Raw genomic sequence first — 26336 nt, 5'->3', positions numbered from 1 at the left:
TCAGATTGGCAGCGATGCTCCTCAAGGTCAAATATCCCCCAGATGCCCGCCCAAAGAGCGGAAGAGCCACGGTAAGCCTCCACAACCCCTGAGAGAGAAAACTGTAGAGAGAGAATTAAAGATGCAAAGCCAAGCAGGCACAATGGCCTGGGTAGCACCAAAGACAGATGCCAATACGTGACACAATACAAGAACCACAGGGAAGTCAGAAGCAAAAAGACCATGCAACTATTCTTTAGAGAATTGGCACCAGAGTTGATGGAAGTTCAACAGAACACAAGATGAGGTCATCAGAGCCCACTGCCAGCGTCCCAAGCCATGCATGTTAAAGCCCATTAGACACCAGAGTTTTCCACAATTCCCAGATTAGAATCTGAGACAGAAGAGAGGGAGAAAGAGAGACAGAGAGGCCTAATCAAAGCCTCGGTGAAGCGTGTGAAGTCAGCTCTCGGCAAGGAAGCGGCTTTGGGTACAAACCTGTCCTCATTAAGCTGGTGCCCTCCATCTTGAAGCCAGCCCTGTCTGCCGCAGTGGCGAGAGCCTGGGCAAAGTCGCCATCAGTGAAGATGGAGTCGGAGGAGGAGCTAACTGCGCTAGATCGCCGGCTAGACATGTTGCGCTCCTCCTCTGAGGCGGAACCCCATCCGTTAATCATTGAACCTAGAAACAAAGGCAGGTCAGGTTGATGAGAAACAGAAAAGCAACACTTCCTGTTGAAATAAAAAGCAGACAGGATTCTCGGTTTTGTAAACTGCGCACAGGCAAGGAGGATTTGCCAAACCTGTGTAAAATACTTTCTCAATTGCAGCTGGAGTTTTGTACCCAATTTTGGACACACTTTCAGAAAGACATCAAGGCCTGGGAGAGGGTGCAGAGGAGATCCACTTGACTAGAAACTGGGATGAGGAACTTCAGTTAAAGTGAAGAGACTGGAAAATCCTTCTCCTTAGAGAAGGGAAGGTTAAGGGGAAATTTCATTTTTAATTTACTCATTCGTGGGACATGGGCGTCGCTGGCTGGTCAGCATTTATTGCCCATCCCCAGTTGCCCTTGTTCAGACGGCAGTTGAGAGTCAACCACATTGCTCTGGCTCTGGAGTCACATGTAGGCCAGACCAGGTAAGGATGGCAGATTTCCTTCCCTGAAGGACATTAGTGAACCAGATTGATTTTTCCGACAATCGACAATGGTTTCATGGTCATCAGTAAATTCTTAATTCCAGGTTTTTTTATTGAATTCAAATTTTACCATCTGCTGTGGCAGGATTTGAACCCAGGTGCCCAGAACATTAGCTGAGTTTCTGGATTAATAGTCTTGCGATAATACCACTAGGCCATAGAGGCATTCAAATCATGGAGGGTTTTGATAGGTTCATAGAATCCCTACAGTGCAGAAGGAATCTGGACCGGCTCTTCAACAGAGCATTTTACCCAGGTCCACCACCTCTTTATCCCCACAACCCCACCTATTTACTTCGCTGGTCCCACTAACCTAGACATCTTGGGACATTAAGGGGCAATTTACTGTGTCCAATGCAACTAACCTGCACATCTTTAGACTGTGGGAGGAAACCAGAACACCTGGAGGAAATCCACGCAGACCAGGAATGGACAGCAGATTTCCTTCCCTAAAGGGCATTAGATTGTGACTTAATGTCTGTTTCGCTGTTGACGGACATTCATTGAGGACGGGATTCTCCGGCCTTCCCGTGGCCTCCCTGTGGGGGGCAGTCTATCACGGTGGCGGGAGGCGGCGTGCAATTGGCCAACAGCGGGACCTTCTGGTCCCACCGGCGTCAATGGGACTTCCCATTGAAGTCACCTCACGCTGCCGAGAAACTCGCTGCGGGGGTACACCATTGGCAGAACAGGAGGATCCTGCCAACATGAATGGTCGGACAGTTCCGGCCTGAGTGTTTCCACACCATGGGGCACGTGGTCTGCAGAAAAGTCCCAATTTCTTCCTTGCGAAACAGAGGCTCTTGCTGCCACATTTCTATAGTTACCACCTCACCTCGACGCCCTCCTCAAAATCCACCCCAAATTCAAACCTGGGATCAGGGAGAGTTGATGTATAACTGGAAAAGGCCTGAGGAAGGAAGGATGACAGAATGATAGAAAGAAGGGGGAAATAAAGCTTGCATTTACGTAGTGCCCCTTACAACCTCAGGACATCTCCACAGTCAATGTTGTGTGGCAGGAAATGCAGCAGCCAATTTTCACAAAGCAAAATCCTACAGAGGTGAAATAACGCAAATGTCCAACTTTTGGTAAAAGATACCTGAACTTCTTCAAATAGTACTGTGGGAAAATGTATCCGATCGGGGAAATGATGGGGGCATTGGCTTAAAGTCTAAGGTGAAAGGTGGCACCTCAGGCACTGCAGCACACCCTCAGCACTGGCACTGAAGGAATCCGGACCGGCTCTTCAACAGAGCATTTTACCCAGGTCCACCACCACTTTATCCCCGAGGTTATAAGCATCCACCTGTGAGGTGGGGTGTGGAGGGGTGGGGTAGTGGTTGGGTGGGTGGGTGGGAGGGGTGGGGTGAGAGGGGTGGTATTGCACCCAAAGGTTTGCTAATAAAAAGGTGATTCATACAATCCCGACAGTGCAGAAGGAGGCCATTCGGCCCATCGAGTCTGCACCGATCACAGTCCCACCCAGGCCCTATTCCCACAACATTTACCTTGCTATTCCCCCTGATACTAGGGGCAATTTAGCATGGCCAATCAACCTAACCCACACATCTTTGGACTGTGGGTGGAAACCGGAGCACCCGGAGGAAACCCACGCAGACACGGGGAGAATGTGCAAACTCCACACAGACAGTGACTCAAGCCAGGAATCGAACCCGGGTCCCCGGCGCTGTGAGGCGGCAGTGCTAACCACTGTGCCACTGATTGGGCTGTCCAGTGCAAGTGTGAGGCTGGCTGTATCTTTCACTGCAATAAATGGATCTGAAGTCTGTCTGTTGCCCAGTGCCAGCAGGCAGTGCAAGGTAAGGGGAACTGCTTGAATGCTGTTGGCCCGTGGGACCTTGAAGCTCAGAAGGATTAAAATCTGCCCTCAGATCGTATGACAACGTGCTGTTTTTAAAAAATATTTCCCTTTGCTCCGTTCTGCTGTCAGATTGCTCTGCTGCCCCACAGAAAAAACCGAATGAACTTCATGAACTCCAGACAGGAAAATAATACAGACGTGTTTGGGTGGGGGGGGGGGGGGGGGAGCAGTGGCTGTGGTGCCTCTGGCAGCACAGTGAGCTAAAAAAGATGCAAACTGACAGGAAAGGGACATTGGGTTGTGCTGACTGCAGAACATTTTATATTGCTCATTTTCCAAAAGATTGTGCATGCGTGTGTGTGCGTGTGGTATGTGTGTGTGCACATGTGGTGTGTGTGTGCCCATGTGTGTGTGTGCACGTGTGGTATGTGTGTGTGTATGTTGGTGTGCATGTGTGTACATGTGCGTGTTTGTGTGTGTGTACATGTGTGTATGTGTGTGCATGTGTCCCTATGCTGCTAGCAAGACCCCCCTCCCATCACCCATGCTTTCTCCTCCGAGGCCACCAATAATAACTGTCGATGTACATTTCATTATGGGGCTCTGGTTCAATCAGAGCTCCGTTCATATGAACAGCATTGAGCTGCCTGTGAGCATGTGCATGTGTGTGCATATGTGTACAAGTGTGTGCATGTGTGTACATGTGCATGGGTGTGTGCATGTGTGTGTGTACATGTGCATGTGTGTGCATGTGTGTACAAGTGTGTGCATGTGTGTACATGTGCATGGGTGTGTGCATGTGTGTGTGTACATGTGCATGTGTGTGCATGTGTGTACAAGTGTGTGCATGTGTGTACATGTGCATGGGTGTGTGCATGTGTGTGTGTACATGTGCATGTGTGTGCATGTGTGTACAAGTGTGTGCATGTGTGTACATGTGCATGGGTGTGTTGCATGTATGTGTGTGTGTGCATGTGCTTGTGTGTGCGTGAGTGTGTGCATACAGCAGGGGAGGTTTAAAATGAGACAAATTAACATAAGAATATAAGAATTTCAGAATGTAAGTAGAAGGAGCAGATGTAGGCTATTCGGCCCCTTGGTCCTGCACCACCATTCAATGAGGTCATGGCTGATCAGGTTGTGATCTTAACTCCACTTTCCTGCCTGTCCCATAACGCTGGACTCCGTTGTCAGTCAGATATCTGTCTAATGCGGCCCTGGATATATTCAGTGACCCAGCCGTCACTGCTCCCTGGGGAAGAGGGTTCCAAAAACCGCCAACCCTTTGAGAGAAGAATTTCTTCATCCCCCATCTTAAACGGGAGATCGCTTCACTTGAAATTGTGCCCCCGAGATCCTCATTCTAGACTCAAGCATGGGAGGACAAGTGGGGAGCATCGAGCGAGAGAGAGAGAGAGAGGGAGAACAAATTGAGACAGAATCTGCAGAGGAGGTCACAAGTTAGGGGTTAAAGTTTGGAGGGGCAATGTCCTACTTTGAAATGAAACGAGACAGGGTCTGGAGACAAAAACAGCAAAGGCAGCAAGCAGGCAAAACAAAAGAGTTCTGGTCCTTTTCACAAAGCCAGCACTGCGTTAATATGTACCTTTAAAATATATTTACATCAGGTGAAAGTGGAAAGAAAATGACTTAATTGGAGCAGAATGCAGGGTTAGAAACAGCGGTGAAACCCAAGCTCTGTGAAATCATCACATGCCTGCTACACAATGTCAAATCACGGGCCGCACAATTGCTTTGGGGAATTTAATTTAAAAACAAAAACCCAATCTGACATTGGCTACTCGGCCTGAAAAAATACATATCAAACTTCAAACAGTTGGAGCATTCACACACACCCGGCAGCGGCACAAGATGCTGCTTTGCAATCGCTCTTTCAGACCCGTGTGCTGCTTTCCTGGGCGATGCACCTCTCCAGTTTCAAAGCTAACTCCTCGCATTTCAATTCACACAGTCGGGGATTCCGACCGGAGCAGATGGAGGATGGGGAAAGATGTTTCCCAATCCCAGGGCCAGAGGTGGTGCCGGTTAGACCCGGGTGGCACACACTGTGTGGAGTTTGGCGCAGTTTCCGGCGCACTGGGCCAACTGTACTGCCAATGTTCGGCCTCAGTGGCGCTTGCTCACGCATGCTTAGGGGTTTACGTATTTTTGAAAAAGCGACTGTGGGCTCAAGTCTTAATCTAGGAACTTGAACGAATAACCAAGGTTGAGTGGGTATGGGGAGGAACCAGGGCTTTGTTGTGAGTGACATCTTTCAGATGAGACATTATACAATGGCTGCCCTCACAAGGTGAATGTTAAATATCCTATGGCCACAATTTTGAACAAGAGCAGGGGAGGTCCTCTTGGTCTCCGGGGCCAATATTTATCCCTCAAGCAACGCTGCTGAAAATAGGGTAACTGGGTCATTGCATTGCGGCCTTTGTTCAATGGGCAGTACTGAGGGAGTGCTTCACTGTCAGAGGGTCAGTACTGAGGGAGTGCTGCACTGTCAGAGGGTCAGTGCTGAGGGAGTGCCGCACTGTCAGAGGGTCAGAGCTGAGGGAGTGCTGCACTGTCAGAGGGTCAGGGCTGAGGGAGTGCTGCACTGTCAGAGGGTCAGTGCTGAGGGAGTGCTGCACTGTCAGAGGGTCAGTGCTGAGGGAGTGCCGCACTGTCAGAGGGTCAGTGCTGAGGGAGTGCTGCACTGTCAGAGGGTCAGTACTGAGGGAGTGCCGCACTGTCAGAGGGTCAGTGCTGAGGGAGTGCTGCACTGTCAGAGGGTCAGTACTGAGGGAGTGCTACCCTGTCAGAGGGTCAGTGCTGAGGGAGTGCTGCACTGTCAGAGGGTAAGTACTGAAGGAGTGCTGCACTGTCAGAGGGTCAGTGCTGAGGGAGTGCTGCACTGTCAGAGGGTCAGTGCTGAGGGAGTGCTGCACTGTCAGAGGGTCAGCGCTGAGGGAGTGCTGCACTGTCAGAGGGTCAGTGCTGAGGGAGTGCCGCACTGTCAGAGGGTCAGTACTGAGGGAGTGCTGCACTGTCAGAGGGTCAGTGCTGAGGGAGTGCTGCACTGTCAGAGGGTCAGTGCTGAGGGAGTGCTGCACTTTCAGAGGGTCAGTACTGAGGGAGTGCCGCACTGTCAGAGGGTCAGTTCTGAGGGAGTGCCGCACTGTCAGAGGGTCAGTTCTGAGGGAGTGCTGCACTGTCAGAGGGTCAGTTCTGAGGGAGTGCTGCACTGTCAGAGGGTCAGTACTGAGGGAGTGCTGCACTGTCAGAGGGTCAGTACTGAGAGAGTGCTGCACTGTCAGAGGGTCAGTGCTGAGGGAAATACCTCATTAGCTTATGTACTTTGAGGCATCCAGTGGTTGGATAAAGTGCTGTATAAACACATTTTTTTTTCTTTCTATTGTACCTTGGAGAGGCTGCAAAAGTTTACTGGAATGGAACTTGGGATGAGGAACCTCAGTGGTGTGTGGAGACTGGAGCAGCTGCGACTGTTCTCTATCAAGCAGCGGGGAGGTAAGAGGAGCTGGAATAGAGGTGTGGAAAACTATGAGGAATTTAGATTGAGTAAAGAAGGAGAAAGTGTTTCCACTGGCAGCAGGGTCGCTAACCAGAGGGACACATGTTTAGGGTGATGAACAGAAGAAGCAGAACAGGGGCGTGGGGAGATATGTTCCTCTGTGACACTGCCTGGAATGTACTCCCTGAAAGGGTGGATTATTCAGTAGGAACTTCCAAAAGGCCTTTGGACAGAAACCGGAACAGGTAAGATTTGCTGTGCTGTGGTGAGAGAGCAGGAGGTGTCTTGTTAACTGGATCACTCTTTCAAAAGGCTGACACAGCCAGGATGGACCGAATGGCCTCCTTTTGTGCTCCCTGACTGAGATTAGCCAGACTGAGAACAGATGATGGATGGAGCAGTCAGCTTGTTCATTCAGTCACACGAGCTCCGCAAAACGGAACACTCAAGACAGCTCTTTGGGTCTTTAAGCGCTTATCTCTAATCAAGGCATTTGCATGTACATTGAAATTAATTCTGTTCACGACAGGAGGACTTTAACTAGGATATTAAACGTTTTCAACAAACAGCACCTGAACAATAAAAAGCCAGGATAAAAACGGTATCTCACTGAGACTTGATTACATCTTTGATAGTAAAATTAATTTATGATCGCCCATCTATTTTTTTCAGGCACCTATTCAGGCTAAAAGTATCCTGATCCATGAATGCGCATTCCCAGATCCATTAACCAACAGGGAGCACGCACATCTACCATTATGCCTCGGCTAATTGCCATATTAACATTTTTATGAGATAAAATGGAGCCTCTATGTCTTCCTTAACAAGCGTGTAATATTTGCAAAGATCCTTCAGTCTGTGAACATTGTGACTCATTGTGACTCTGAAGAGTTTGGACTGAGAGTGTTTTCAGAGGGGAGGATGACACTGCATGATTCGGAACTATACAAGACTCTCAGATAGTTTGTCTGCCTGATCAGATAATGTGCTCAGAAAACCTTGTCCCTTAACTCGTCGAGCTTCCTTTTGTTGGGTTTTAACAGCACTTTGACACCATGATTCATATCATTTAATCGTTCCTGGTTGCTACTGGTCCATGCAGTTTAAAAATGCAGAACAAAACTACGTCTAAATTGTCTCTTTGAACATTATCAATGCAGGTGCAGCACGGGGTTAGACAAAGAGTAAAACTTCCTCTACATTATCCCCATCAAACACTCCCAGGACAGGTACAGCACGGGGTTAGATACAGAGTAAAGCTCCCTCTACACTGTCCCTATCAAACACTCCCAGGACAGGTACAGCACGGGGTTAGATACAGAGTAAAGCTCCCTCTACACTGTCTCCATCAAACACTCCCAGGACAGGTACAGCACGGGGTTAGATACAGAGTAAAGCTCCCTCTACACTGTCTCCATCAAACACTCCCAGGACAGGTACAGCACGGGATTAGATACAGAGTAAAGCTCCCTCTACACTGTCTCCATCAAACACTCCCAGGACAGGTACAGCACGGGGTTAGATACAGAGTAAAGCTCCCTCTACACTGTCCCCATCAAACACTCCCAGGACAGGTACAGCACGGGGTTAGATACAGAGTAAAGCTCTCTCTACACTGTCCCCCATCAAACACTACCAGGGCAGGTACAGCACAGGGTTAGATACAGAGTAAAGCTCCCTCTACACTGTCCCCCATCAAACACTCCCAGGACAGGTTCAGCACGGGGTTAGATACAGAGTAAAGCTCCCTCTACACTGTCCCCATCAAACACTCCCAGGACAGGTACAGCACGGGATTAGATACAGAGTAAAGCTCCCTCTACACTGTCCCCATCAAACACTCCCAGGACAGGTACAGCATGGAGTTAGATACAGAGTAAAGCTCCCTCTACATTATCCCTATCAAACACTTCCAGGACAGGTACAGCATGAGGTTAGATACAGAGTGAAGCTCCCTCTACATTATCCCCATCAAACACTCGCAGGACAGGTACAGCATGGGGTTAGATACAGAGTAAAGCTCCCTCTCCACTGTCCCCATCAAACACTCCCAGGACAGTTACAACACGGGGTTAGATACAGAATAAAGCTCCACCTTCTCTGTCCCCTGAATACACGGAGATAACGCCAGGACCCAAATTTCAGAAGTCCAATCCCTACAATTTCTGGCAGGTCCTGTTTTTGCCCAAGGAGTTGGGGGCTGAGGTTGTGGGGAGGTGGTGTGGAGAGGCGGAGGGGCGGGCGGGGGGGGGCGGGGGGGGGGGGGTGGTGATGAATGTTAAGTGAAGAGGGGGTTGATGTGTTTCACACACACAGAAACTAATCAGACTTATTGATCTTTATATCTCCTCAAATTGCCTCTTCCAGACTTACACAATGCATACGGCGGCTACTGGTTACATACAGAACCTGCCGAGACAACTGAACATGGCCAACTGGAAGCCAATGGACAGTGTGAATTCCACTGGCCTTGGAAACACCAAAGACCTTTTTGAGCAAATTCTGCACAATTGAAAAATCTGCCTCTCGCTTCATTTCCTGTCCAGTTATTTATTTCCCTCTGGCACTGATGAACCTATGCCGGGTACCACGGACTCTACAAGGCTCGCACTCAAACATCTTCAGCCAGACTAACAGAATCCTTTATGTTGATGTTTACTGGGTGTGGTGAACCATAGATGGTTATCACTATGGGTACTTGTACATATGTTACTCTTGTTACTGTTGGGGTTAGGGTTGGGGTGTTCCACCTGTTGGCATTGTTCTGTGGTACACTCCGGTTGGCTCCGCCTTCCTATAGGAGTATAAAGGTCACTGCACTTCCTAGTGACCCTTTAGTCTGGGATTGTATTGTTAAGCAGTATGCTTTATTCTTGTTGCTAATAAAAGCCTTTATTTCTCGGGTACGATCCAGCCTCCCGAGTGGATTAATCGCGCATCAATGGGGACACTGAGGATGATGAAGATGGTGGGGTGGATGCCTTCGAGATATTCCTGAACACCACTCTCCATCTGGCTTGAATGGTCAACTCTCGAAGCGGGCAGACAACGCCACTAGTGAAAGACCCTGACAAATCAGAGTAGCCCGAATCTGTGCCTTCCCCACTGTCACCCAGACAGCGTTACCGCCAGACTCAATGGCCAGAAATTTACCCTCCCGCCCGCCACAGGAAACGGAGCATGCAAGGGGCGGACCATAGAAAGGTCCGTTGACTTTGGGTCGGATTTTAAGGGTTTGGGGCAAGCGAGGTTATAAAATTCCGCCCAATTATTCCAATGCTCTCCTGATCGGCCTCCCATCTTGCACCTTTTGTAAATCTGAATTAAACAAAAAGTGCTACCCTTATCCTAACCTGCCCCAAGACCCCATCACCCATGGAGGTTCTCTGGCTTCCAGCCTTTTTTTGATTTTAAAATTCTTATCCTGATGTTCAAATTCCGCTTGGCCCCTCCCAATCTCTCCAACCTGCTCCAGCCCCACCTCCTTTCCCTTCCATGCCCAGTGGCACATGAGGCAGACAAGGCATGAGCAATATATGTTTCCAATGCTAGTTTATTGCTGGAACAGGTCGCTAGGCGGCGGGGGCCACAGCATGAGAGGCTGTACTCTGCCTCAAGCATGGCTGACCAGGACAAACATCCCAGATCTCCTCCAGAGCCTCTGAAAACCAGAGACTCTGATCAATCCCTCCATCTGTGACCTCTTGTGCATTCCCGATTTTAGTATTTTCACCATTGGTGACCTTGTCTTCAGTTACCTGAACTCTGAGCTCTGGAATATCCCTCACCCTAAACCTCCTCATCTCCCTCCCTCTTTTTCCTCCTTTTATTCACTCTGGAAAAACCCACCTCATCAAGTAAATTGTTGGTCACCTGTGCTTTATAGTCTTCTAATACATCTCATCGTCGGTATTTTTCTGATCGTAGAATCCCCACAATGCAGAACAAGGCCATTCGGCCCACCGAGCCTGCACCGAAAACAATCCCACCTTGGCTCTATTCCCACAAACCCTGCTAATCCCTCTGACACTGAGGGAGAATTTAGCACGGCCAATGCACCCAACCAACACGTCTTTCAGACTGTGGGAGGAAACCAGAGCACCCGGTGGAAACCCACACAGACACGGGGAGAACATGAAAACTCTACAGAGTGACCTGAGGCTGGAATTGAACCTGGGTCTTAGAGTCATAAAGGTTTACAGCATTGAAACAGGCCCTTCAGCGCCACTTGTCGATGCCGCCCGTTTTTTAACCACAAAGCCAGTCCCAATTGCCCGCGTTTGGCCCATATCTGCCTACACCCATCTTACCCATGTCACTGCTTAAATGCTTTCTAAAAGATAAAATTGTACCCGCCTCTACTACTACCTCTGGCAGCTTGTTCCAGACACTCACCACCCTCTGTGTGAAAAAATTGCCCATCTGGACCCTTTTGTATCTCTCGTCACTCACCTTAAACCTATGCCCTCTAGTTTTAGACTCCCCTACCTTTGGGAAAAGATATTGACTATCTCGCTAATCTATGCCCCTCATTATTTTATAGACCTCTATAAGATCCCCGGCAGTGTGAGGCAGCAGTGCAAACCACTGTTTGCCCCCATGCCATCCTGTGAAGCAGTTTGTGATGTTTTACTACGTTTGAGGCGCTATATAAAGTCAGGCTACTGTTGTGTGATGAGTTTTGATTTTCGGATGACAGGTGTGAGGCTGGGAGGAAGGGTGTGTACAGCAGCAAAGCCGTCCTCATTCTGTCATCATCTCAAAGAGCCGACCACAGCTGGGAGAGTTTTACTGCATTTGCAGATTAATTGCAGATTTTTAACCCAGATTGAATGAATGATTTCCTGACACTTGGAAAAGTCAGCCCTGAGTCATCATCATTCTCTCCAGATTCCCCTCAGTGCTTGTCACTGAGGGAGGCAGTGATGTGGTGGTATTGTTACTGTTTTTAAAAAAGTTTATTTATTAGTGTCACAAGTCGGCTTAAATCAACACTGCAATGAAGTTACTGTGAGAATCCCCTAGTCGCCACAGTCCGGCCCTTGTTCGGGTACACTGAGGGAGAATTTAGCATGGCCAATACACCTAACCAGACCAGGGAGGAAACCGGAGCACCCGGAGGAAACCCATGCAGATATGGGGAGAACGTGCAAAACTCTGCACAGTCACCCAAACCGGGAATCGAACCCGGGTCCCTGGCGCTGTGAGGCAGCAGTGCTAACCACCATGCCACTGTATCTCCCTCAAGAACCCCCTTTCCATTGTACTACCCCCTGCCTCTTCCCCTAAGGCCAGCTCCTACCCCGTACCCTGTGACATCCCCATCAAGAACCCCCACCTCCCCTCCCTGAGTGTAAGACAATCTGCCAGTCCCAGCTGGACCAGTGATCCAGAAACCCAGGGCAAAATCTGGGGACCTGGGTTCAAATCACGCTACGGTCGGTAGTGAAATTTGAAATCAATAAAAATCTGGAATTAGAAATCAATCAGTGACCAGGGAAGCATTGTTGACTGTTGCAAAAACTCATCTGGTTCCTTTTGGGAAGGAAAATGTTCTTAGCGGGGTGTCCAAATATGCCATGCCAGTCTGGCCTACTTGTGACTCCAGATCCACAGCAATGTGGTTGACTCTCAAATATCCTCTGAAGTGAAGGGCAGTTAGGGAGGGTCAATAAAGGCTGACCCAGCCAGCGACACCCGTGTCCCATAAATGAATTAAGAAAAGATTTGAATGGAACCAATTTTCTCACAGTAAGATCTCAACAACTGGAATGAAATAAATGGCAAGATAATCTGTTGACTGGGGGAATAAATTTTAGCCCACAACACTGGGGAGAACTCTCCCTTGAAACAGTGTTCGTGGAATCTTTAATGTCCCCCTCGAAGGATGCAGAGGTTTAAATTTTCATCTGAAAGGTCGCGCCTCAGGCACTGCAGCATTCCTTCAGTAATACACCGAACTGTCAGCTAGGGTGCTCAAGACTGTGAATCCACAACTCTCTGAGTGAGAAGTGAGTGTGCAATCCAATGAACCACTAACACCTTCAGAGGGTGAGGTATGGGTGGCACGGTGGCACAGTGGTTAGCACTGCCGCCTCACAGCGCCAGGGACCCAGGTTCGATTCCCGGCTTGGGACACTGTATGTCTGGAGTTTGCACGTTCTCCCCGTGTCTGCGTGGGTTTCCTCCGGGTGCTCCGGTTTCCTCCCGCGTTCTGAAAGACATGCTGGTTAGGGTGCATTGACCCGAACAGGCACCGGAGTGTGGCGACAAGGGGAATTTCACAGTAACTTCATTGCAGTGTTAATGTAAGCCTTACTTGTGACTGATAAATAAACTTTATAGATTGAGAGATAAATAGACAAATAGAAAGGTATTAGCAAGGTAGGGAGAGATAGAGAGATAGAGAATGTGATAGAGGTGGAGAACCAGCGATGGAGAGGTAGAATTATCATCGCATCATAAAATCATAGAATCCTTACAGTGCAGAAGGCGGCGATTCGGCCCATTGAGTCTGCACCGACCACAATCCCACCCAGGCCCTATTCCTGTAACCCCACATATTTACACTGCTAATCCCCTGATAATAGGGTCAATTTAGCATGGCCAATCAATCAACCTAACCCGGACATCTTTGGGAGGAAACAGGAGCTCGGAGGAAACCCACGCAGATGCAGGAGGTCGGTCACCCGAGCCAGGAATCAAACCCGGGTCCCTGGTGCTTTGAGGCAGCAGTGCTAACCACTGTGCCACCATGCCGCCCAATTATGGGGCAGGATACTTTGGATGGTGGAAGCTCATGCCCCACTAGTCAAGGGATCAATGGGAAATGCATCCTACCAATCACACCAGCCCCACAGCCATTTACAACACAATGAAATATTAATTAGCCAGAGGCAGGACATCGGCCTGAGTCCCGCCTCAGGCTGCCAGATAATCTGGTTTGCCAGAGGGGAGAGAGACTACAAGTGATCCCCAGAGTCTCGGAATCTAGGACCAGGTGAATGCGGGGGTGGGGAATTGTCTAACAGTTAGGGATGGGAGGTGGGGGACCTTGATGGGGATGTCACAGGGGAGCGAGTATCGGCCAGGGGCTGGCATTGGGAGAGAAGGCAGGGGTCGTTCCTACTCTGGAAAGGGGGTTCTTGAGGGAGGTGCCACCAACCCCCGCCCCTCCCGCACCTCCACTTACCCACCCGAGCAAGGTGGCCCACCAGCCTTCTCCCCGGTCCTGAACTCCTCCCACAGAGTCCAAATTGAGGGGCAGCTGGCCTCCAATGGTCAATAAATGGCCACTGAGAGGCCTCAGCTGAATCGAGGGTGGGTCAGAAGGCGGTGGGAAGGATACCCAGGGACTTTAATGGGCCCCTTCCCCACCAGAGAACCACGGAGGATTGCAAAACTCTTCCTGTAGAGAAAGAGTTAGAAACAAATAAATCCACATCTCAGTAATTACCGAATCAAAAATCCACATTTCCTGGATGCCCATTCAATTTGGCAATGGGCTAAATCTTCGCCCCACACCTTTCGTCAGGGGGGAGGATGCGCTTACCTGTCACTGAGCTATCTAGGTTGTCCAGGCTGGAGCCTGGAGTGTGTGCTATTCCCCTCAGAGGCCTGGCCATCTCCAATGCATCCTCGTCCTCCTCTTCCTCATCCTCATCAGGCAAGTCCGTCTCTATATCTGAAATTAATGTGCCAGAGATGTAGCCCAGGGGGAGAGCCGGGGCCTGAGGAGGGAGAGAGTTTCCTTGCATCTGCCTGCAGTAGGAAAGAGAAAAAAGCCATCATAAAGAGCAAAAGTATCATTATACGAACCCAACGCTCCCTTAAACACAGTTTCTGTTATTTTCTTGGAATCTCAAGCTTTTGGAGCACTGCTCCTTTATCACTCATCTGATGAAGGCACAGTAAGTAGTCTCACAACACCAGGTTAAAGTCGAACAGGTTTATTTGGTAGTACGAGCCATCAGGTGAGTGAAGGAGCAGCGTTCCGAAAGCTCATGATTCCAAATAAACCTGTTGGACTTTAACCGGGTGTTGTGAGGCTTCTTACTGTGCCCACCCCAGTCCAATGCCGGCAGCTCCACATCATAGCTACCACCTGATGAAGGAGCAGCGTTCTGAAAGTTTGTGATTCCAAATAAACCTGTTGGACTTTAACCGGGTGTTGTGAGACTTCTTACTGTGCCCACCCCAGTCCAACGCCTGCATCTTCACCTCCTGTTATTTCTTGATTTTATTTCAATTTTGAGTGATATGGACTCACTTTTGGAGTTGGTACATGCTGAGGATGGAACTGTGCAGTTAGATGTTGAAAGAATTAACTGGACATCTGAAATCCTCTCCCTCTCCATCTTTTACTGCTATAGTCCAGAGTGATTCCCCCTCTGTTTAACCGTCAAATGGGGTCAGAGAGGAATTTTCCATTTATTCCCCCAATAGCCTGTTTTCTTTTTTAATACGTTTTTCCATCTGTCCCAGGAGTGGGGTTTGGAATGTCTGTAAGATGTTGTTGTGTGGCACAGGATAGACAGGCGTGAGGGTGTTTCCTGTCAATATTACGGTACAGCGGCACAATGGTTAGCACTGCTGCCTCACAGCGCCAGGGACTCAGGTTCAAAAAGGCATACAGCACAACTCGCCTTTATCAATCGGGGTATTGATTACAAAAGTAGAGAGGGCACGATGAAGTTGTATAGAACTTTGGTGAGGTCACAGCTGGAGCACTGTGTGCAGTTCTGGTCGCCACATTATAGGAAGGACGTGGTCGCACTGGAGGGGGTGCAGAGGAGATTCACCAGAGCGTCAGTTACGAGGGGACACAAGTTAAAAGTGAGGGGTGGGAGGTTTAGGGGGGATTTGAAGAAAATCCTTTTTACTCAGAGGGTGGTGACGGTCTGGAATGCGCTGCCTGGGAGGGTGGTGGAGGCGGGTTGCCTCACATCCTTTAAAAAGTACCTGGCTGAGTACTTGGCACATCATAACATTCAGGGCTATGGGCCAAGTGCTGGCAAGTGGGATAGGTGGGCAGGTCAGGGCCTTTCATGCATCGATGCAGACTCGATGGGCCGAAGGGCCTCTTCTGCACTGTAGAATTCTGTGATTCCGAGAAATCCGGCCTTAGGTGACTGTCTGTGTGGAGTTTGCACATTCTCCCCATCTCTGCGTGGGTTTCCTCCGGGTGCTCCAGTTTCCTCCCACACTCGAAAGAAGGGCAGGTTAGGGGGATTGGTCATGCTAAATTGCTCCTTAGTGTCCAAAGATGTATAGGTGGGGAGGATTAGTCATGGTAACTGTGTGGGGTTACAGGGATAGGGCGGGAGTCAATACAGAACTGATGGGCCGAATGGCCTCCTTCAGCACTGTGAGAGGTGAGAGCCAGAGGGGCCTTGTGCTTTAATTTTAAGTGGGACGAAGTTCCACACCCGACAGCCCCTGTGGCTGCCACCAAACTCTTTCCAAGTCAACCGGCCCAACTTCCTCAAGGTCCAGACCTTCGCTGAGTACCCCTCCTGCCTCTCCACAGCCATCCTTCACAATCCATCCTAAACAGCGAGACCATGAATTATCTAGGCGGGAGGGTTCTGCTGGACACCCTGCCGTAACTCCAATGATATGAGTCAGTCAGAACCTTCTGGAAAGTTGTTGAGGTTGAGGTTGTGTCGGGTTCTAGGGCTACCAACCTTCCTGAACTCAACAGGAGTCGAAGGTTAATTCCCAGGGAAGTGGTGCAGGCAAAATACTGGACAGAAATTATCGGTGGGGTTAAACAAAATTGTTCTATTATCATCTTCTCTGAACATTTCCATCCAAGTGTTTAAAATGTTAGAGATGGGGGTAAAGGTTGTTCCACTAACACTATAACGTGTGGAGGCGGTAACCTCATGGCAATACCAGCTGAGCATGAATTCATACACATTTCGTCATTGTAGTCAGACCATTTTCATTCAGCTAACTAAATTAATCTAGAATTAAAAAGTGAGTAACAGTGAGCATGGAACTACTGGATTGGTATACTGGCCTCGATGTGCCTCTGAACATAAGTGACTGACTCTTAAACGCCCTCCCGGTGGCATGATGCTTAGCACTGCTGCCTCACAGCGCCAGGGACCCGGGTTCGATTCCGGGCTTGGGTCACTGTCTGTGCGGAGTCTGCACGTTCTCCCCGTGTCTGCGTGGGTTTCCTCCGGGTGCTCCGGTTTCCTCCCACAGTCTGAAAGACGTGCTGGTTAGGTGCATTGGCCGTGCTAAATTCTCCCTCCGTGTACCCAAACAGGCGCCGGAGTGTGGCGACTAGGGGATTTTCAGAGTAACTTCATTGCAGTGTTAATGTAAGCCTGCTTGCGACACTAATGAAAATAAATAAACCCCTCTTTCTCGCCACTCTAGCTGTAACTGTAACACTGCATTCTTTCCCCTCCTTTCCTTTGCCTCCATGTACTCTATAAACGGTATGCTTTGTCTGTGTAGTGCGCAAGAAACAATACCTTTCACTGTAACCCAGTACATGTGACAATAATAAATCAATTCCATTCAAGTCAACTCAGTTGACAAGACGGTTGCTCGCCATCACCTTCCCAAGGGCATTTAGGGATGGGCAATGAGGATAGGTCTTGCCCATGGCACCCACATCTTGTGAGAGAATTAAAACATATATTAATAGGATGTTAAAGAATCTGTTTCCTATCCGATTGGTTGTGGCACAGGGAGGTGGCCAACTGGTGGGGCATTGGCAGGTCATCTGCTGAAACCTCCAGGAACACCTGGCAACCTTACTGGGTCCTAACAGATTGTAGACCCCAGGAAAATCCTGGAGGAGTTGGCAACCCTGCCGCCCACCACTTCTGGGACCTTCCTGAGAGATGGAACCATCGCTGTCTGTTCCTGTAACAGCCTGGCCCTTTTAGAGGGGGGTGTTTCCCAAGGGCCAAGTGATCGGTGCTGATCCTATGGATTGTCAAGTTGGAAAGCTCAGCCAATCGATTTAGGTAGTCGAATAGAGCAGTCACATTGTAATTTAACCTGACCTTGTATATCTATTATTCTTTATTTGGCATTACAGCCTTTGTTGATTCAAGCTACATCGAGTCGCCCTCGATCTATTACAGTTACGTATGAGGCCAATTACTTTGGGATGCCTGCCTGGAGTGGGGCCCTGGAGCAAAGGCCCCACAGTTCCTATTACCTCAGCTCACTCACACCCCTGCTGTAGGAGAGTGTGGAAGAAATAGGGAGGCGATGGCCGAGTGGCATTATCGCTAGATTATTAATCCAGAAACTCAGCTAATGTTCTGGGGACCCGGGTTCGAATCCCGCCACAGCAGAAGGTGGAATTTGAATTCAATAAAAGAAAATCTGGTATTAAGAATCTATTGATGACCATGAAACCATTGTCGATTGTCGGAAAAACCCATCTGGTTCACGAATGTCCTTTAGGGAAGGAAATCTGCCGTCCTTACCTGGTCTAGCCTACATGTGACTCCAGAGCCACAGCAATGTGGTTGACTCTCAACTGCCCCTCGGGCAACAAGGGATGGGCAATAAATGCTGACCAGGCAGCGACGCCCATGTCCCACAAATAAATGAAAAAAGAACACAGCCTCGAGATTGGATCGGAAGCAGGTGCCACACATAAGGGCAGCCAGACAAGGGTTGGTGAGATTGGTGGGGGTATTCTTGGCAGATAGTGGTGTCCCTGTAAGAGCGTAGATAAAATGGAGCAAAGTGATACCTCGTGACACAAATACAACTTTCTTAAAATGAAGACTGCAAGTGGAAATAGCCATTGCAAATAATATATCGACGTTAAAATTAAGGACATTGAATCGGAGATGTTTGCAAAGCCGTGCAATTGGCCCACAGATTGTGCCAGTTCAGATACCCTATTGTATCGGAATAATCTTGATGCCATGTTAAATGATCAGAGATGAAAGGATATAGTTATTACAGGAAAATGTACCGGGCGAGGTCATGCTAATTGAACATCTCTTTCAAAGAGCTTACACTGGCAGCACTGCTGCCTCACAGCGCCAGGGACCCGGGTTCAATTCAGGCCTCGGGTCGCTATCTGTGTGGAGTTTGCACATTCTCGCTGTGTCTGCGTGGGTATCCTCCGGGTGCTCCGGTTTCCTCCCACAGTCAAAAGATGTGCAGGTTAGGTGGATTGGTCATGCTAAATTGACCCTTCGTGTCAGGGGATTAGCAGGGTAAATATGTTGCATTATGGGAGTAGGGCCTGGGTAAGATTGTGGTCGGTGCAGACTCGATGGACCGAATGGCCTCCTTCTGCACTGTAGGGATTTTATGAAGGTGTGCTGAATAGCCTCTTTCTGCGCTGTGTGATAATATGATAATTGTTTCTCCCTCTGCGCAGAGTTAGTAAACACAAAGGAGGTCATTAATGGGCCTAGCGGTTTAAAAAGCCTCACTCGACAGACACAGGCCATTGAGTAGCAACAACATTGGTTCTAGTTCAGGAGCAGTAATTTGGTTTTCAGGAAGACGCTAATAAAATCTAATCTGTGCAAACTAAAGGTTACACTGCACAAAAAAATATAATTGCAGGCAGCATAATGCTGCGTAATCACAGTTACCAACTTAATGGTCTGCATTAGTGAATTAAAATCTGCACAGTTGAGATCTCGGCCTTAGATAGCCATGTTCTGTTACACACTTTAGGTTCAGGCAGTTAATTAAACTTCCCTGTTCAGGGATAATCAGTTTAAGTTACTATATATTCTATCTCAGAGTAGAGTTTTCCCCAGTGTCCAGGGGCATTATTTATCCCTCCGTGTAAACGCTCACATGGACCAATTGGGCTGAATGAGCCGTATCTGAGCTGCACATGATGTGTAATTCCATGAATGAGCAATCCGAGATCCAGACCTGGATTTACGTTCTTCTTACTGCGACTTCTTACTGTGGTTACCCCAGTCCAACGCCGGCATCTCCACATCATGTTTACGTTCTTGAGGCAGACAGTGAGAATCAGGAACATTCCGGAGTCTTGGGAGAGAGTGCCAGAAATGCAAGATCTTCATTGGCGGCGGTGCTGGGGGAAGGTGCGGGCTGAAGTTGGACCGGTTGACTTGGAAAGAGTTTGGTGGCAGCCACAGGGGCTATCAGGTGTGGAACTTCGTCCCACTTAAAATTAAAGCACAAAGCCCCTCTGGCCCTCACCTCTCACAACCTCTCACCTTCGAATAACTCCTCGTACCCCATTCATGCTATCCATGCCCTTCCACCCACCGCCCTGGCCCCTCCTGCCAAGCTATGGCACTTCCATGTCCATTGACCCATTTACACTGCCTAGAATCAAGGAACCCTGAGGTGACAACAGAATGTATGTGAAAAAGCTTGAAAACAAGTAACCCATTCATAATTTTCTCCTGTGTTGGAAAAGGCCATTTCACTACAAACTAATAAAAGTGTCAATCATCTGGACCCTTTAAAGTACTAAAAAGAAAAAACACAAACTCTGTTAACCACTTAACTTGTGTAAACAAACATTGTGAAATTGGCAGCAGAGATCAGAGAGACTGAGCTTTCAATCATATACTGGGAGGGATTTTCCAGCCCTCCCACAGCACGTCTTCCAGTGTTGATTAAGGCATAGATATCAGTCAGGATACAAAAAGTAACAGCCCTGTTCTAGGATGGCACAGTGGTTAGCACTGCTGCCTCGCAGCACCAGGGACCCAGGTTTGATTCCAGCCTTGGGTGACTGTGTGGAGTTTGCACGTTCTTCCCGTGTCTGCGTGGGATTCCTCCCACAGTCCAAAGATGTGTAGGTTAGGTGGATTGGCCTTTCGTGTCCCAAGATGTGTAGGTTGGGTAGATTAGTCAGGGCAAATGTGCAGGGTTATGGGGATAGGGCGGAAGGGAGGGCCTGGTTTAGATGCTCTTTTGGAGAGTCAGTGCAGACTCGATGGACCAAATGGCCTCTTTCTGCACTGTCAGTTCTATGGTTCTAGAACTAGGTGTGACACTCAGGTTCAGAATAATCTCCATGCTTTTGTTCTCAATGCCTCTATGTATGAAGTCAAAGATCTCACTTTCTTTGGAAACCACTCTCTCCATATGTCTCGCCAATTTGAAAGACCCACGCAATGAAACCCAGGTCTCACTGTCCCTGCTCACTCTTTAGAACTGTGTTAGAAAGTCCAAATTATGTCATGAAGTGCATATTGCCTCTCCCTATCCCTTCCACCAAAATGTATCACCTCATTTCTGTGCATTAAATTCCATCTGCCATTTATCTGCCCATTCTACTAGCCTCAGAGAATGGGCAATGGATGCAGTCAATATCTTTTCGGTGCATGTTCTCTCCAGAATGTTCCAGACTTACCAGGCTTGTCTTGATATATCGAAGTGGTAGGCCCTGCTTATCTCATCCAGATGGGCTTGGAGCATGGGCTGCATCTCTTCGCGGGGGGAGGGAGTGAGGGTGGCTGTGGACTGCTGGCCAAAGGAGATGGCGGGCGAGGAGGCCACTCCGCGGACCGGGGGGGTTGGCACGCGATCGTCTTCTTCCTCCAGCTCATCCTCCATGCCCTGGTGCAGATAGCTCTTCACGGGGGGCGGGGGGCACCAGCCATCGCTGTCATAGCTACGATTGACATCGGATAAGGGCGCGGGGGGGGGGGGGGGGAGGATGCGGATGGAGAAAGAGAACAATCATTAGTAAAGATATCAGCTGCAACAAAAGCTTGCATTTACGTAGCATCCGTAATATAGTAATAACTCCCCAGGACATTCATAGAATCATAGAAACCCTACAGTACAGAAAGAGGCCATTCGGCCCATCGAGTCTGCACCGACCACAATCCTAAGCAGGCCCTACCCCAATATCCCTACTCCATTCGCGTTTTATCAAACAAAATTTGACACTGATCCGCCGAAGCTGATAGACATTACGAAAGGTGCTTGAAAGCTTTTCAAAGTGTTGGTGCAAAGAGTTGGGTTTTAAGAGTCTTAAGGGTTTTACTAACCTGTGTCACCATTTTCAGTGATTTGGGGATCTGCACTCCCAGATTATTTTGTGTCTCTACTTGACTTAGATACTAACTTTCCAAGGAGTACATCGGTTCCTATTCTTCCTATCCAACTTCACGCTTGCCGACATTGAGTGGAGACAATGGCCTAGTGGTATTATTGCTAGATTGTTAATCCAGAAACTCAGACAATGTTCTGGGGACCTGAGTTCGAATCCCACCACAGTAGATGGTGGAATTTGAATTCAATAAAAAATCTCTGGAATTAAGAATCTACTGAAAACTGTGAAATTATCATCAATTCTTGGAAAAAAACACCTGATTCACTGATGTCCTTCAAGGAAATCTGTTGTCCTCACCCGGTCTAGCCTACATGTGACTCCAGAGCCACAGTAATGTGGTTGACTCTCAACTGCCCCCTGAAATGCAAGACTTACCTGGATAGTCACATGAGCAGCCTGGGAATGGAGGGATACAAACGATTGGTCTAGTTGGACCAAGGAGCGGCACAGGCTTGGAGGGCCGAAGGGCCTGTTTCCTGTGCTGTACTGTTCTTTGTTCTTTGTAGAATCCCTGCAGTGCAGAAGGAGGCCACTCGGCCCATCGAGTCTGCACCGACCACAATCTCAACCAGGCTCTATCTGCGTAACCCCACATATTTACCCTGACACTCAGGGTCAATTTAGCATGGTCAACCAACCTAACCAGCACATCTTTGGACTGTGGGAGGAAACTGGAGCACCCAGAGGAAGTCCTCACAGACGTGGGGAGAACGTGCAGACTCGGCACAGACAGTGACCCGAGGCCGGAATTGAACCAGTGTCCCTAGCGCTGTGAGGCAGCAGTGCTAACCACTGTACCACCGTGCCGCCCCTGCTAAGTGAGTGGCCAAGTGAGCCACTCAGTTCAAGGGCAACTAGGTATGAGAAATGAATACTGGCCGAGCCAGCGATGCCAATGTCCCACGAATGAATAAAAACATTTGCAGATTTTTCGCCCAGTCTGCAAGTGTCATAAATGTCTTCCAGCAGTTTCAGCTTCTTTTTTGGATTCCCAGCATCTGCAGTTTTCTGTTTTTGATTTAACACCCTAGTCTTGTGGAATATTCTCTAGTTAAGTAATTAAAATTTACAAGCTGGGAGAATCCTAATTTACTGAGCTGCATGTGAAGCTGAGGTGATGGGACTGCAGGATGGAGTTTAATTGAAGCATTATCGGAATGAGTCGCCCCAAATATTAAGTAGCCTTTAGTCAGTGACCCCCCCCCCTATTCATTGCTGCCAAGGTTAAACACAAATACACTTTGGGTAATTGAATCACTGGAATTGAGAATCAACAAATTCTGAGGTTTCTATTCAATTATCAAGCGATCTTTTTTCATTGCAAAGCAATGGAGCTGTCGAGACCCTCAAGCCATGATCTTTCACATGCTTACTGCGGTGACTTTTTTCAGCATGTCATAACATCTCACAGAGCTAAAGGAGGCCATTTGGCCCATTGTGTCTGTGCCAGCTCTTTGAAAGATCTATTCAATTAGACCCACATGTCATGTTCCAAATGGGGCCTAACCAGAGTTCTGGGTGGCATGGTGGCACAGTAATTGGCACTGTTGCCTCATAGCGCCAGGGATCCGGGTTCGATTCCTGGCTTGGGTCCCTGTCTGTGTGGAGTCTGCACGTTCTCCCTGTGTCTACGTGGGTTTCCTCCGGGTGTTCCGGTTTCCTCCCACAGTCCAAAGATGTGCTGGTTAGGGTGCATTGGCCATGCTAAATTCTCCCTCAGTGCACCCAAACAGCTGTTGGAGTGTGGCGACTAGGGGATTTTCACAGTAAGTTCATTGCAGTGTTAATGTAAGCCTTCTTGTGACACTAATAAATAAACTTAAACTTAGCTGTAATAGAACTTCCTCCCCTTCGTATTTCAGACGTTCTATGATAGAGTCATAGAGGTTTCCAGCATGGAAACAGGCCCTTCGGCCCAACTTGTCCATGACGCTTTTTGTTTAAAACCACTAAGTTAGGCCCATATCCCTCTATACCCATCTTACCCATGTAACTGTCCAAATGATTTTTAAAAGACAAAATTGCACCCGCCTCTACTACTACCTCTGGCAGCTCGTTCCAGACACTCACACTCTCTGTGTGAAGAAATTACCCCTCTGGACACTTTTGTATCTCTCCCCTCTCACCTTAAACCTATGCCCTCTAGTTTTAGACTCCCCTACCTTTGGGAAAAGATATTGACTATCTACCTTGTCTATGCCCCTCATTATTTTATAGACCTCTATAAGGTCACCCCTCAGCCTCCTACACTCCAAAGAAAAAAGTCCTAGTCTATTCGGCCTCTCCTTATAACTCAATCCATCAAGTCCCGGTAGCATCCGATGTAAATCTTTCTCGTTTAATAATATCCTTTCTATAATAGGGTGACCAGAATTGCACACAGTACTCAGCTTTAAAATTCTTACTTTTGTTCCTCGGTTATACAGGACTTGGTGCGGTCAGCTTTAAGAGATGTCAGAGATGTGGAAATTGGAAAGGATAAACTGGTTGAGGGTTTGAGATGGCAAAGACGGCCAGTCCCGCTGGCACTCTCTGCCAATCCTACTGATTCCATTAGTCTTCTTAGTAACTGGAGTTGCCAGGACAACTAATATAATTTTGCACAGTTACATAAAGAACACATTACAGTGAAGCAACACACACACACACACCAGACCGCTGGTCGTGCAGATTACACCAATTTGATTATAAACTTGGCTCATAGACTTTGTGAAACTTTAATAACTCCAGTGCAAGATCATGACTTCATTGTTCTCCTTACCCGGGAGTGTGTTGGATCAGACTGATATCAGGAAAGAGAGTGACTGGCGCATTCTACTAACAAGGAATTAGTACCTGCAGCTGTTTCTATGCTCAAATAGCCAAACTCTCCATTAACTCTGAAATGACTTGTGAGGTTTACCTGATTCATCCTGAGATCATCAGCTTAGAGACCGAGTAAAGCTCCCTCTACACTGCGCCAATGTCCAAATGCAAGAAGACCTGGACAATATCCAGGTTTGGGAAGACAAGTGACATTGTGCCACACGATTGCCAGGCAATGACCATCTCTGACAAGAGAGAATCTAACCATCTCCCCTTGACATTCAGAACCATTAACATTGCTAAATCCCCCACTATCAACATCCTGGGGGTTACCATTGACCAGGCACCGAACTGGACCCAGCCACATAAACACAGTGGCTGCAAGAGCAGGTCAGAGGCTGGGAATCCTGTGGCGAGTAACTCAACTCCTGACTCCCAAAGCCTGTCTACCATCTACAAGACACAAGTCAGGAGTGTGATGGAATACTCTCCACTTGCCTCCCTTCACTTACACTCAAGAAGCTCATCATATCCAGGACAAAGCTGCCCGCTTGATCAGAACCCCTTCCAAAAAACATTCATTCCCTCCACCACCGACGCACAGTGGTAGCCGTGTGTACCATCTACAAGATGCACTGCAGGGACATCACCAAAGCTCTTCTCACAGCACCTGCCAAACCCATGATGTCTACAATCTAGAAGGACAAGGGCAGCAGAAACATGAGAATGCCAACACCTGGAGGTTCCCCTCCAAGCCACTCACCATCCTGACTTGGACAGTTCCTTCACTGTCACTGGGTCAAAATCCTGGAACTCCCTCCCTAACAGCACTGTGGGTGTACAGGTACAGCACTGCTATAGGTACAGCATGGGGTTAGATACAGAGTAAAGCCCCCTCTACACTGTCCCCTTCAAACACTCCCAGGACGGCACGGTAGCACAGTGGTTAGCACTGTTGCTTCACAGCTCCAGGGTCCCGGGTTCGATTCCCGGCTCGGGTCACTGTCTGTGTGGAGTTTGCACATTCTCCTCGTGTCTGCGTGGGTTTCCTCCGGGTGCTCCGGTTTCCTCCCACAGTCCAAAGATGTGCGGGTTAGGTTGATTGGCCAGGTTAAAAATTGCCCCTTAGAGTCCTGGGATGTGTAGGTTAGAGGGATTAGCGGGTAAAATATGTGGGGGTAGGGCCTGGGTGGGATTGTGGTCGGTGCAGACTCGATGGGCCGAATGGCTTCCTTCTGCACTGTAGGGTTTCTATGATTTCTAGGACAGGTACAGCACAGGGTTAGATATGGGGTAAAGCTCCCTCAACACTGTCCCCATCAAACACTCTCAGGCCAGGTACAGCACGGGGTTAGATACAGAGTAAAGCTTCCTCTACACTGTCCCCATCAAACACTCCCAGGACAGGTACAGCACGGGGTTAGATACAGAGTAAAGCTCCCTCGACACTGATACAGTCAAACACACATGTAACATCCTGCTTCAGTCCAACTTGTTTTTGACAAACTGAGAAATGCCCTCTAGCAGTTTCAAGAGTGGCGCAGGTGGCAACAGAATGGGTGTGACTGAAGTAAGATAAAGATAAAGTCACCATAGTCCAGGGCACAGGCAACTTTGAGAACAGTGGATGTGAGATTTTATATGGCAGCTTTACAGGTTATCCAAGGTTTTGGTTGAATATCCCAGGCAAAAGAGACATCTTCGGTAGTGTGGCATTCCATCAGTACTGCCTGAATGATGCAGTCAACCCCTCGAGTTGTTCTTCAGTCCCACATGAATTATTCATAAAAGTTCTGCCTTCTCAACCTTGTCCCTTGCCTGAGGCGTGTGATCCCCAGGTTAAATCACCACCAGTCAGTGCCTACGGTATCTGGGATGATGGCAACGTTACATTTACCTTGCTCCAGTCCACACACATTCTGTTCTCACCTGTGCCACCCTGACACT

General features: G+C 48.5%; 1 protein-coding gene across 1 annotated transcript in view; it reads right to left on the bottom strand.

Moving 5' to 3' along the window:
- Positions 1-26336, bottom strand: part of robo2 (roundabout, axon guidance receptor, homolog 2 (Drosophila)) — a 530474-nt gene that overhangs the window by 18468 nt on the left and 485670 nt on the right. The window contains exons 23-25 of the mRNA XM_078233065.1: positions 20877-21137; positions 14079-14287; positions 478-660 (exon numbers count right to left, since the gene is read on the bottom strand). Coding sequence (XP_078089191.1) covers positions 478-660; positions 14079-14287; positions 20877-21137 — 653 coding nt within the window. The remainder of the gene's footprint in view (positions 1-477; positions 661-14078; positions 14288-20876; positions 21138-26336) is intronic.

The sequence above is a fragment of the Mustelus asterias genome, chromosome 17, assembly GCF_964213995.1.
Source record: "Mustelus asterias chromosome 17, sMusAst1.hap1.1, whole genome shotgun sequence".
Lineage (NCBI taxonomy): Eukaryota > Metazoa > Chordata > Chondrichthyes > Carcharhiniformes > Triakidae > Mustelus > Mustelus asterias.
Note: the sequence above shows the minus strand (reverse complement) of the source record. Positions and strands in the feature narration are given on the sequence as shown.